We start from the raw sequence: 13,529 nt of genomic DNA on the forward strand, positions 1-13,529 counted from the left end.
ACAGGTGAATCTGTCACAGAAGTGGGGAAGAATCAAAGCTGTGTCTTGGGAATAAACTTTCTTAGAAATCTTTTCTTTGAGCACCACTTTGCATAGACCACTTGAGAGTGGCACAAATGAAAACCTAGCTGTAGATAAGGGGCAGTTAGTGTGTTTCTGTCATGCAGGCTGTGTGGCCAGAAGCTCCAGAAGACTTCTTTCCTCGTAATGGAATATTTGATTTAATATACTAAATTACTAGCATAATGAGAAAAAAGTAATTACTTCTATTATACATTTTAAAAAGTATATTTCTGAAGTGACACAATGTAATGAAAATACTATGGCTTTATATCATTAAGTATTCAAACATCTATTTGGTTCATGTCATGTTATCAACCCTCCCCTGAAGGACTGCAACAAAGAACTCAGAATATAACACTATTTAATCTTTTAAGGTAGAAAAAAATGGCATATTTTCTTTTGTTTTTTCAGATTCTTTGTTGTGAGTCTTCAGATTCTTTGACGTGAATCATCTCAAACTTTTTATAATCATTGAGATTAACCAAACACCTTCATGCAAACAACATTCCTGGCCTACAAATAAACTCCCACCCAGCCCAGGGGCTGCTGAGTTAGTCAGTCCCCTTAAGTCAGATTCTCAGTTCCCCACAGAGTCCAGGGAAAGGGCTAGGTGCCTTTGGAGGCATTTGGATGGGTAAGCAGTCCAGGGATGAAAACAGCATGGTCTCACTCTGCTTGTGCTACCTTTGAATTGCTTTGGCTCTTGTGCACTTACAAACTTCATGTACCTAAACCAACAGCAGTGAAATCTCCCATCCAGCAACAGGGGAACTGGGGGCTTTGTTTGCTTTTTTCCCTCTTATCTGAGCTCAATTGGGATGAGAGAAATATGTGCTGCTGCACAGCTCAGAACAAGGCCTCTCTGCTGGGAATCTGAGCTGCAGGATGAGGAACAGAGCCTAAAGTTACTGTCTGCTTGTCTTGGAATGTGTTTGTACTGCTGAACAGGAATGCCAGGGATGAAGCTCAAGGGTTTGGTCCTTGCTGTCCTCCTTGTTCAAGTGTCAGATCATTCCTGAGCCCTGTCTCAGGACTTCTTCAAGACAAATTCTGGGCAAATAGTTCACTTCTAGAGCAACTTCCAAAAATCACTAGGGATGAGACCATAACAATTTGGTTATCACCACCCTACATATCCCTCCAACATAGCCCACCAAGTTTTGTACCTTCAGAGGCTGATGATGTGCTTTTAGAACATCTGATATGTGCCCTTCATATTATTAAAAACTGGTGACCTCTGACAGACCTGTCACATCATAGTGTTTTTAACTGAAAAAAGCCTACCAAAAAATGTAACTATGTCTTAAAATCCTCATATCCCTGTGACCTCAGGAGCTAAAAGTCAAGCACTTGTACCACCACATATCTGCTCTGGATGGACATAACCCTACATGGTGTGGAAATAAGTAAGCTGACACCTTAGAGCCAGGAATCATTTGTTAGACCTCCAGTTATTTAATTGGTGCCCTGGTTTCATCTGGGATACAGTTATTTTTTCTTAGTAGCTGGCAAAATGTCATGTTTTGGACTCAGTATGAAAATAATATTGATGACACACTGATGTTTTAGTTGTTGCTGATCAGTGCTTATCCTAAGCCAAGGACTTCTCAGTTCCCCAAGCTCTGCCAAAGAGCAGGTGCACAAGAAGCTGGCAGGAGACATGGCCCGAACAGCTAACCCAAAGTGGCCAAAGGGATAATCCACACTCAGTTTACAAACTGTGGCAGTTGGCCAGGAGGCACTGATTTGTTTTGTAGATAAAGGCAAATTTTTTCCTGGTCAGGACATTGTGATGATGACTGGATTCAACTCTGCCTCTCTATCATTAAATGGCTTTGAGCCTAAGGCAAGAGGTGGGAAGTTTCATCACACCACCATGACTCAGAAATCCCTCCAAACTTGCAAGCAGAGGACAGGCTATAGGGGACATTGTACCCAGAAGAAAAAAGGATGGACCAAAGAATTTCCCTGTTTCTTTAATGCCAGTCCAGACCTTCTCCCAGCCCCACTGTGCCCCCTCCCAGGAAGGAGCAGGAGCTGCCCTTCTGTTGGGCTGTGCAGGATGGGGACAGCAGAGGAGAATCCCATCCTCATTCCCCTTCGGTGGCACAAGGAAGATCAGGAATAAGCAAGCCACCAGCCACCAGCACTGGACACCAAGGCTGTGGGAAGGCATGGCACTCCCAGCCAAGCCTCCAAGAGCTGTTAGGTAGTGTAGATGCCTTCATGGGTGCAGAGTGTTTACAGCCTACTGGCTTCCACACAAGGCTGGCAGACTGTGTCAGCAGGGACCTGGCTGTGCCCTCACCAGCACTCAAGAGCTTTTTGAATAAGGCAGATGTGGATAACAGTTATTCTCAGTCTCTTGGGAAACTGCTATTCTAAAGCTCTCTCTGGGTGTCCACATGCAGTTTCTAGGTCAGTCTACTTAGAGGACTAAGATGTCCCTGGAGCTCTTGAAACGACTAAGTGCATGCATGGGTCATGGCTCAGTGCTGTGCAGATGTATCTGTTCACATCCAAGAGCTCTACAGCTTCATGCAGCCATTGCTAAGTCCAGCATAAGCTCCCTACTCAGTAGCTTCAGTGCACAATTGTAGCCTGAAATTTGGAACAAGCAGACAAGTCTGTAGCTGGCAATGATATCATGGTCTGGTAGAGCGATCCATTCATGACTTCTATGCAGTTCATAGCCAGACTGTTTTAATCGTGATCTACCCAAACTGCATCAAAATACATCTTGAAGTTTCACATTTAATATGGAAATATTTAAGACTCCACATAATAAAATATTCATAAGATATCCTGAGTTGGAAGGGACCCATCAGGATCATTCTGGACCTGCACAGGACACTCCAAGAATCCCACTCTGTGCCTGATAGTGTTGTCCAAATGCTCCTTGAACTCTGTCAGGCTCGGTGCTGTGACCGCGTCCCTGGGGAGCCTGTTTCAGTGCCCAACCACCCTCTGGGTGAAGAACCTTTTCCTAATATCCAGCCTAAACTACCCCAGACTCAGCTTCATGCCATTCCCTCATGTCCTGTCACTGATCACCAAAGAGAAGAGATCAGTGCCTGCCAGAGATAAAAACCATGTTTGTAACAGCTAGTCATAGCTAGTTAATATATTCATTAAAGAAATTAGAGGTTTATGCTTCTCAGAAAACTCTGATTTTGAAGCCTCTGGAATCTCCCAGCACTTTTTCTATAAGAAGGGTGGAAGTAAATAAAGCTAGTTTAGAGATGCTGTCTGATATCCTTTGAAAATGCCAGAGAGACAATGGAATTACTATTCCTGGAGTTACAGACATTGCTATCTTTTAAACAGCTGCCTTTTCATCTCTATCAGCTGAGAGAAGAAATTCATCCCTCACTGACAGGAGAAGAGGTGGGCTGCCCTGCAGTCAGAAACAACACCAAACAAAGCTGAAGTTCCTTTCTTCTGTGCAGGAGAAATTTGTCATCTTTTCCTTGCATGATCTCAGTGTGCTTAGAAGAATTGTCCTCCCTTTATATGTAAAAGCAAGAGGTGGTTTCAAGGATTTGTTTTCCCCTGAGCACTGTTCAGAATAGCACAAGCTGCAAATACATCGTATTTGTTCCCTTGCGAGGTCTCTGCATCTTTCTACACAGAGAAAATGAATAAAACACTAGGAAAAGACATACAACACCTGTTCTTGGGCTATGCAGATCTCTTGCAATGAACAGCTGTTCAGTGCCATGTGCAACACCTCCCAAATTCAAAAGATATCAAAATTTCCAGCTACAGCAGGCAAACACACACCAAATGGAAAATTGAAGATAATCACCCAGTATACTTGTCTCATTTTATCAACACTCAGATCCTCCCTTCACACCCACCGAGATGGCATCTGAATTCAGTTTATGCATCAATGGCTGTATTAGAACCCTCTGGACTGCAAGAGAGATGGGATAGAATGGAAGAATACCCATGAAGACTGGATGGCCAAATTAAATTGCCCAGAGCATAATATTTTGGAGTATTTTGCATCATACTGCACTTTGTATGCGCAGAACACAACCCCCCACTGATTTCAGCAGCACTGGTGAATGCCAGATGTCTGTCCAGAATCCTAAATCAGACATGAAGGAAATGAAAAATAGCTAATTATTAGAAATTACGCTGTACCACATTAAGCACATTGTAGCACACAGAGTGTATGATACACAGTTTCCAAGGACATCATTTCTAGGGCTTTAATCATGTCCCCCTCTTCCACGCTGTCCAAGTCTCTCTGAGACTTGTACTTCTGCTGGCCACCAGCCACTATTCATTCCTGGACAGGCTCCTGAAGTTCACTGTCCAATCTATCTCTTCTTTTCCTTTTATCCAGTCCATCCTTCCTGTTCCCTTGATTTAAATCAAACAGCTTCAACTTCTTGCATCCTCCCCCTTGAGCCCTGATTCAGGATTGAGCACAGCCTGGAGGAGAAAGGTTTGCCAGCCAGTGCAGGGGTGCAGGATCCAGAGCTGCAACTGCAGGAGCCTCACTTAGACCCACCAGCAGCATTTGAGATGGCATTTGAGGATTTTGTCTACTGGAGTTACAGCCGTGTTCTTCATATATAGCAGGATGACAGCTGCACTCAAAAATGGTGAATTTTAAGATGTTTCTTTCAGCTTCAGGAAGAACATCTTACTGAGGTACTCAGCATTCTCAGAGATTTATTTGCTAGTAAAGTGCTGGATTCTGATGCCACTGGAATGGGGACCATGGTTCACAAGCTCTGCACAATTGGGAAATTTAGAATAGAATAGAATAGAATAGAATAGAATAGAATAGAATAGAATAGAATAGAATAGAATAGAATAGAATAGAATAGAATAGAATAGTTCATATGCAAGGGACCTACAATGATCATCCAGTTCAACTCCTGGAACAATTCAGGGCTGATGTGTTGCAAGTGTTGAGGGAGGAAATGGGACTTGGTATAAGGGATCTAAGAAGGCAGGAGGAAAGATTTGACTCTGCAGATCAGTGATACAAAATATTCTGACTCCAGGGGCATTGATAAAGGGCAGTAAAATAGCACTGGATTCACAGTAAGAGGCTAATAACCACTTGTGCAAGGGCAGGTTAGCTGCAAGGAGTGGTAGATATTTCAGTATCTTTAAATACTGAGGTGTGAAAACTCTGCACAAGGCTTAAAATTATGGCAGAATTGTAAGTTTATTACAGGACACTGAGAAAAACAGCTTCACTTTTTTTCATTTATAATAAAATTTTTCTCACTTCACTGGTGAATGCTGCAAGTTAAATGTGGAATGGGTCACCCTGGTGTGATGTTCAAGCTAATTTCCACAGCACAAGGAGGTATTGTTTTTCTGTGCAATATAAGGTACAGTTTTTGGAACACCATTTTTGCCATTGAGGCAGGACGGGACAGAATGACTCCAATTCAGAAGGCAAGAAATGAACTGATTTATTTCAAATGCACCGCTCTATATATAGAGAACATCATGCGGACTGATTTCATTGATCTTAAAGTAAAAACATCTCACACCATTGGTGTGCAGTATTTGATGCACAGTAGCAGAACCTATCTTGTAAACAATGTGAACAACAAGAGAGAGATAGTGAATTATTTACATTCTTTCCCAGCTGTTTCCCAGGCTCTTGCTTGGTTAGAAAACCTCTCTCTTTCTCTCTGACTGAACTGAGAATACCCATACACCATTTTTTTATTATTCAAACCCATATTTTCTCCTGCTAAGAACATTAAGTTCTGAAATCTACTTCAGACAGTTGCAGTCATGAATTTTCTTAGCCACTCCAAATAGGGCACATCTCTATTATCCTTAAATGCACCAAAATTGTACAATCACCAGAGGATAAGTTGCAGACAAATGCTCCATTTTTATTACTTGCTATCAGAGATACCATCTCTTCTCTCAAAGCAGTTAATTGATGAACTGATTCCAGAGAGGTAACTTAGTTCATTCCAACTTCTTAGCTGGAATGAAGTGTCCCAAATGTCTGAAGTGACAAGTACACAGGTGCTTTACAGGCTAAGAGAGCAACATTCAAAGGCAAGTTACACCGTCAAACTGTGTGATCCTTTAGCTGCAACTTGACAATGATGCAAAGATGTTTTGATAAAAGGTTCTAGTCCAAACCCACAGTAGCACTTAATTATCCATTCTCCAACTGTGAAAGGCATGTCCAACTTTTGGTATGTTTTTTGGGTTTAGTTATCTATTTGAAGAAAAAATATCTTGAAGAATAGGCATCCACTTTTCTTCAAATCTATCTTAGAAAAAGTGCCTGCAATGTAAGAGACTCCTATTTATCTATGTCTATCATTTCCTCCACTTCTCTAAGCGTATTAACACACACACACAAAAACAAAACAAAACAAAACAAAAACAAAAACAAAAAACCCAAACAAACAAAAAAAAAAGATTTATTGAATAGATCTGTTCATTCATTCTGAACAGGTCTTGACTTTTCAGACTCCAGTTCAGAAAGAATGCTTTCCTACCCAGTTGCACTGGATCTCAGATAGCAACCTAAAGGTCTACACCTCAACCATTTCCATGTTGCTACGAGGACACTCAGGAAAGGGGAAGGGAGACCTGATGTGGTGAGACTGTTGTTTAAATACCAGCAAAACACACCCAGAGTCCTAGTTCTAAAAAGGCTTAGTCATGCAGGTAACAGTAACACACATGCAGAGAACCCCATCCTGCAAGTCAGTCCAAAGTCACCTTGACAAAGACAAAAGTTCCTTCCTGGGAAGAGTTTACTTTCTCCCCTCTAGGGTCTCCTCACCATTGTCATCAGCCTGCATCAAACATGCAGCTCTTTTATACTGCCTCCTGCAGAACCTGCTTCTTGGTTTTATCACCTGTTGGTGGCCAGGGCTCCAACATTTTCCCATCATTTTAGTTCTTGCCAAATCTAAATGTGCAGTCCAAGGCCACCTTTTAGCTCACAGCCACTATTGGCTCAACTGCAGAGATGTCTGTCTTTCCTGACTGGATGGTGGAGGATGGTGGAAGGACATGGGAGGCCTGCAACCTCTTGAAGTTGCCATTTTCTGGCCAAGCCAGTTGATAGGGTGGGACTGTGGAGGGAAGCCTCTGCTCTGTGGGCCTGGGGGGTTTTCTGCACATGTTGAGCAAAGCCTTTAGTTCCGATCTGAAGCTGTCATTGAGCCAGCAGTAGATGAAAGGGTTGTAGCAGGTGCTGCTCATTGCAATCCAGTGGAAGGCGAAGTACAGGGCATTGTTGGTGTGGATGGTCTGGCTGGAGAGGAGGACGACGTAGCAATTCAAGGGGAACCAGCAAACTGCGAAGAGGATGACAACGAGCATCAGCATCTTGATGGTCTTCTTATTCTTTTTGCGAAGGACGAAGTACTGCTCAATGGTGACGTCCCCGATGACATTGCGCAGCCAGAGCTTCTTTGCCACTGTCACGTAGGCAGCGGAGATGATCACAAGGGGCAGGACATAGAGCAAAATGAAGGTTGTTAAATCAAGGTACTTCCAAAAGAGGTCAGCAGGCTCAGGGAAATCTGGCAGACACAGGCAGCGGGTAACATCCTCACTGCAAATGGAGAGATAGGACAGGATGAGAGGCACATATGGCCAGGCACAGTGGGATAAGCACATCAGAAACAAGGGGGCAGCTGGGAGAAGGCTCCTGCCACAGGCCCTGAAAGCAAATACTGTGTTTATCTCACAAATGTCACAGCTGAGCAGAGCTGTGCTTTTTGAGGATCTGAGCCATGGAGCAGCAAGTGAGCAATGTGGTGATAATTTCTTATGGGCATTCATGACCTTATGATAATTTTATGAATTTCATCAATTACAAAATTTCCAGCTGTACATAAGCAGTTTTTTATTTTCTGTCCTTTGGCAAATAGGAACACATTCTCTGCACATATTAAGGACCTTTCCCTCATTAAAGCACTTTCCAAATACTAAAGCTCTTGACAGCTGAGGCAGATTTAGCTACTTTCCTAGGGCTAAAGAGTAGATTAAAACCTGTTGGGTTTTAGTGGGTTTTTGGTTGGTTGTTAGGTTGGGTTTTTTATTTCCCATTTCTGGTCTGACCAAACAGGTCAGATTGGTATATGGCATAAAATGCCAGTGTATAGAAGTAAAGGGTCAAGCCAGATCCTCTAACTTCTTAGCCTGTTATTGGTGGCTCCAGTATAGAGAAGGGGACGTGCCCTGGCTTGTCTGGCCCCTGCTGCTGGACCAAATGGCGGCATCTGTGGTATTTCACCCCAGAGACACCTTTGGCTAGCTGGATGTCGCAGCTGGGCGCATGGAGACAAGCCCAGACATGCCGGAGCTCAGGTGGTGGCGGGATGGAGCTTCCTCTCACAGAGGGTCTGCTCCTCAGGTTTCCCGGTGTCGGAGAATCCTTTAAGGCTAGGGTGAAGGAAAGGAGTTGGTTCTGATGGAGGGTTTAATCCAGAGCTTTTATTCTGGCCCACAGGCCTCTGAATGTAGCAACAGCTCCAAGCAGAATTCCCTGCAGGCCTCTGAATTCGGTCACTGCTCCATCAGAACTGCCCGGACCGGGTGGTTCCCCTCTCTTTTTCCTGGGGGAAGGGAGGGGGGAAGGGATAGGGAGCCCACCAGCCAGGTATGGGAGAGGAGGTCTCAAGGGACAAAGGACACCTGGATGGCCCAATGCCCCCTGGGGGTGGAGGGCATCTTTTGGATCTGCCCAATCACTCCACACACTTCTGGAATGCCAGGAGTGACAGACAGTGCTCAGCAGGGGTCAGGGTGGGGAAAGGAGGAGTGATTGCTACACCTGGGAGGAAATCTTCAGGGGAGAAAACTGGGGTTCTGGGGTAACCCATGAAGGCACACCGCAACAGACTGTTTTGTGTGGTTAGTGGGACAGAATAAAGATAAAATATTTAAAAATAAAAAGAAGAGGATATCAGACATTGCAAAAGGAATTGGATGAAAATTGTAGTTTAGATCCATGTTTGGCTGACCTTGACATACGCTCAAGGCTTTCAGTAGAATATACCAAAGTATGACTGCTCAGAGTTTGGCCTCCAGGGAGACTGTGGAGGAAAGCAAAACACATCCTTACCTGTATTCAAAAGTAAAGAGCTTTTGGTAGATAGCATGTGGTAGGGAAAAACAAGTTGCCATGATCCAGATTACAGAAATGTAGATAACACCTTTTCCGGTAGATATGCGAGGTTTCAGGGGGTGCATTATAACCTGTGCAAAATTAACAAAAATCTAGGCTTATTACATTTCTGGAAAAAATTATGTTTTTTTTTTCATACAATCTTCCAGCCTTAAAATTAGCATGGTAATTTAGCATGCAAGCAGTACAGTCTTCACCCAGCTCCCAATGACAGTAAGCTGTACATGAAAACCTGAATTTTAACACCATGAAATATGGTTCAAGTCAGATCCTAGTCTTATCCTCAGATTTCACTACTTTCATCTAGGTGGGAAAAACTGCATACCAGGAGCTGTTAACACATGTTCATTACCAGGTTCAACTTCCTTAACAGAAAAAGAAAAAAAAAAAAAAAAAAAAAAAAAAAGGAGAGAGAGAGAGAGGAGAAAAAAGTCTCAAATTCTTCCGTTTTAGTATCAGTGACCCCAAAGAACCAAAGGGTTTAACCAGACCTCCATGGGAATGCTTCTGATAGTGAGTGCATTTTCTGGAAACAATCTTTCTAGCAGAAAATGTCAACTGTAAACAGTTTTGGGTGGTTGTTGGGTGACTCCAAGCTGATAATACCCAAATGTCCCCACTCTCGAGCCCAATATCAACAGTAAACTACAGCTCTGCTTGTGACAAACACCAGTGTGCTACAGTCAGATCTCCATTAGTCAGGGTAACAGGAGGTGGGACATCCCAGAACATCAGGAGATAGAGCTGAGAAAATTAACTAGGATGTCCCTCACAACCCTGGTACTGGACAAACCACCTCAAAGGAGAGCTTTCCACATGAATTCCTATCAGGATCTCGATCTTTCTCCTTGTTTGAGAGCTACTGGATTATCTACTGCATAAAAATTCCCTTTACTCAGCTGGAAGAGATACTAAGGTGATGGATACCTCCTTCCTTGCTGTGGGTTTGAAACTATTCTGAGAACAAGAACTGTCCTCCTACCCTGTCAGCTCCTCATTAAACTTATGGTACTCTGGGAGCTGAAAGGGAAAGGACATGAGATCATCCTTTCTTAGTTTACTTATGCCCTCCCAAGCTTTCCATCTCTCTTCTTCAGAGAGGTCTCACCTGGTGCCTGTCCACAGCAATGGCTGTAAGGGTCAAGGCAGAGACGTGCAGAGAGCAGTACTGTGCAAACCTACTGACATGGCACATCCCCTTCCCAAAGATCCAGGTACTGTTCACAAAACGAGCCTAAAAAAGAAGACCATTAGTTTTGTGCACCGCACAACTGCTTATAGGTACACTCCAGTGTACACACAATTCCTTGTGCTGCGTAAAAGACACTTATAAGATAGCAGGTTCTTTGTTTAATTGTATAATTTTCTGGCTTCTGAACACTGAAGAGGCAGGTTACTGCTGCTCAGTGGCCTCCTGAACAATACAGCAGCGCAGTACCAAAGATGTTTGTTCTGTTTTATTTACAGTGTATCCTTCTGCAGCCTCACTATTGAGTCAATACATTTGCTCTTCCTTTTAATCACCACTTATGGGATAGGGCTGACCTGTACATCTTATCTCACTTCAGGCAAACTACAGCTTTTCAGAACAGCTTGTTAAACAATGCTAAGCATTTATTTTTTTCAAGAGGTTTATAGGATTGCCTTCAAGATACTTTAGAAAAGAGAAGGAAAATAAAAAGATGCTACGAAGTACTAAGCAATCACTGCAAGGCTATTATTGCTCAAGTACTATCAGAGCTACATTTTAAAAATGGGTAATTTCCAATCTTCAGCTAGATAACAGGAATTAGAGAAGAAAAATACATGTGGGGTTTTTCCAAAGGCAACTCCAATGGCTGTACTTTGGAGTAGGTAGGTATCTGCAGAACATCCACACACTGCCTATAGCAGTGTAAAGCAGGAAAAGCCACCAAAGCACCTTTATGGCAATGTAGAGGTCCAGAGAAATTTACTTTAGTCATGGGGTGGATTGTGGTGGTGCACCCCCCCCTCCCAGGCTGCACCATGTCTGAGAATGCTGAGGTGCTTCCTTTCCCTCTGGGGCGGGGCATCCCAGGCAGCTCTGCCCCCTCTTACCAGCGTGAAAGGTGTGTTGAGGAGCGTGATCATGATATCGGCTACAGCCAGGTTCACAATGAACAAGCTGGTGGCAGAGTGCACGCGCTTCGTCTTGATGACAACGTGACAGACCAGGACATTGCCGAAGAGGGCGAAGACGATGATGAAGGAGTACGCCGCGATGAGCAGGGCTTTCGCCGTGGTGCTCTGCGACTCCGCTCCGTACCGGCTCCTGTCCACAAAGCTCTGCCAGTCGGCCAGGCTGTCATTATCCCAGGAAAAGAAACCCGACACGTTCGGGACTACAAAAGTCTTCTCCAGGCTCCCATTGAGGGTCAACTTTCCTGGGGTCACAAAGGAGTTAACCAAGTCGGGGAGGGTGAGCCAGACAAAACAGGGTAACATCTCTGGAACGCCGCTCTGCTCCTCCAGTTCTGGAAGAGCTCGTTCGCGAGAGCTGAACTCGCTCCGTGCGCCGGGAGAGCCGCTCTCGCCTCGCTCAGCCCCGGCGCGCTCGGGGGCTGCGAACACGGCACACGAGCAGCAGGAGCGGGGAGATGCTCCTGCCTCCCGCAAAGTGCTTCTCTCCCGCTCAGCTCGCCGCTACTTTTGCTCCTTCAGCCAGCCTTATATCCCCAGACGAGCTCCGAGCCGGGATCTTCTGCAGTCATTGGGCTGCATGACATAATTTGTGCACTGACGTGCTGCTTTTCCACGCAGTTGCGCTCCCGGGTGCTACTCTGAGGTAAGTACATCTGTGAGAAAGGCAAAATCACTCTTTTCAGATGTCAGAATCCGTTTTCTCTACCAGCAGCCCAGCTCAAGTAAATTCCATGCTGTTTATACACCAGCAGCATGTGTGCCAGCTCTGCTCTCTCTCAGGACAGGTCAAATCTGAGCTGTTTTACAGGTCTGGCAGGCAAGTTTCAGCCTATTTCTTAGCATAAATGAATAGAATAGAATAGAATAGAATAGAATAGAATAGAATAGAATAGAATAGAATAGAATAGAATAGAATAGAATAGAATAGAATAGAATAGAATAGATGAACTGTAAATAACAAGCTGCCTTATTGTACTTGGAGTATTTTTCCAAAGACCTTTTTTTGTCACAGAGAGACATGGAATACTCAAGTTTCCCCTTGGCAACCAAAGGAATAGAAGTCTAATGTGAAACTGCTTTCTAGGGTTTGTAGAAATAGAGGTAGTTACAAAGATGTGATTATACAGGACAGAGAACAGGAACTGTCCCAGCCCAGTGAGTCCTATATCCAAAGCAAAAGAAGCTGTATCCTGCTCCCAAGAACTGATGAGATAGCAGCATGTGTGCTCCCTCTGCCTTTCCCCAAAAACACAGTAGGAAATAGAAAATCAGGACCAGGAGACCAAGACCCACAAATCTTACACAGAAAGATGTGCCACTTCCCAAGTGCACATGTACAGCGCTGCACCTCTGCTGAGGACAGATCTGCTTGGGTGATGCCAACTAACCCCAGCCAGAGCTGGTTTTATACATAAAAGGCAGGCATTAATTAACCATTAATTAAATGACCATTATCTGAAAAGCTTGCATTATAAGCTGGCAACTCACTGGGGAAAATAACTCTTCCAAAAGATGTTTGTGACTGCCTCACTGAACTGCTCAGGCTGCCTCATCCCTCAGGAGCCAGAAACAACAGAACAAGCAGAATGGACAACCCACAGTGCTACTCTGCACACTGCTACCACAGTCTGTTTCTTCCATAAAATAGTCCAATTTAAGCTCCTGAGGCAATTCAATTGTCTCAGAGAAAGCTTCCCAATGAGCCTGTTGGAGCTGCTATGATGGCAGTCACACCTGACCATTCAGAGAGAAGAAACATGTCCCACTCAGAAGCACTGTCAGGATACCAGTCTCAAATAAAGGCCCAAGAAAATAGCAGAAAGTAGGACAGAGCAGTGCTCTTATAGTTTTGGGATGAGAACAGAGGGGTCAGTGGCATATGTCTGCTTGCTATGCTGCTCCAGCAGCTCCCAAGTCCCCCTCTCCCTTCTAGCACTGCTGGCCAGTGCATAAGGGCATTCTCTCCTCTGCCACTCAAACACCAGCTCTTACTGTTTCACATCTACTACATCCTGTTCTCCTGTACTATAATCTGCATTTCAGCAAAAATTATCAGCTTTGTTTATTTACGTTCCTTAATTTAATTCTTAATTTCTAGCAGGGTACCCTTGCATATGTAGCTAGAGCTGCCATTGCCTTTGAAGATGAGGTG

At 44.1% G+C, this 13,529-nt stretch overlaps 1 protein-coding gene across 1 annotated transcript; it reads right to left on the reverse strand.

The window, feature by feature from the left end:
- Window positions 1-7,011: 7,011 nt before the first annotated feature.
- Window positions 7,012-11,680, reverse strand: GPR83 (G protein-coupled receptor 83). The gene is made up of 4 exons (XM_053971096.1): window positions 11,294-11,680; window positions 10,323-10,448; window positions 9,152-9,285; window positions 7,012-7,636 (listed from the first exon to the last, which is right to left on the reverse strand). The coding sequence occupies exons 1-4, from the start codon at window positions 11,678-11,680 to the stop codon at window positions 7,012-7,014; spliced, it is 1,272 nt and encodes a 423-aa protein (XP_053827071.1).
- Between the last annotated feature and the right edge of the window lie 1,849 nt (window positions 11,681-13,529).

Source organism: Vidua macroura, chromosome 2, assembly GCF_024509145.1.
Source record: "Vidua macroura isolate BioBank_ID:100142 chromosome 2, ASM2450914v1, whole genome shotgun sequence".
Taxonomy (NCBI): domain Eukaryota; kingdom Metazoa; phylum Chordata; class Aves; order Passeriformes; family Viduidae; genus Vidua; species Vidua macroura.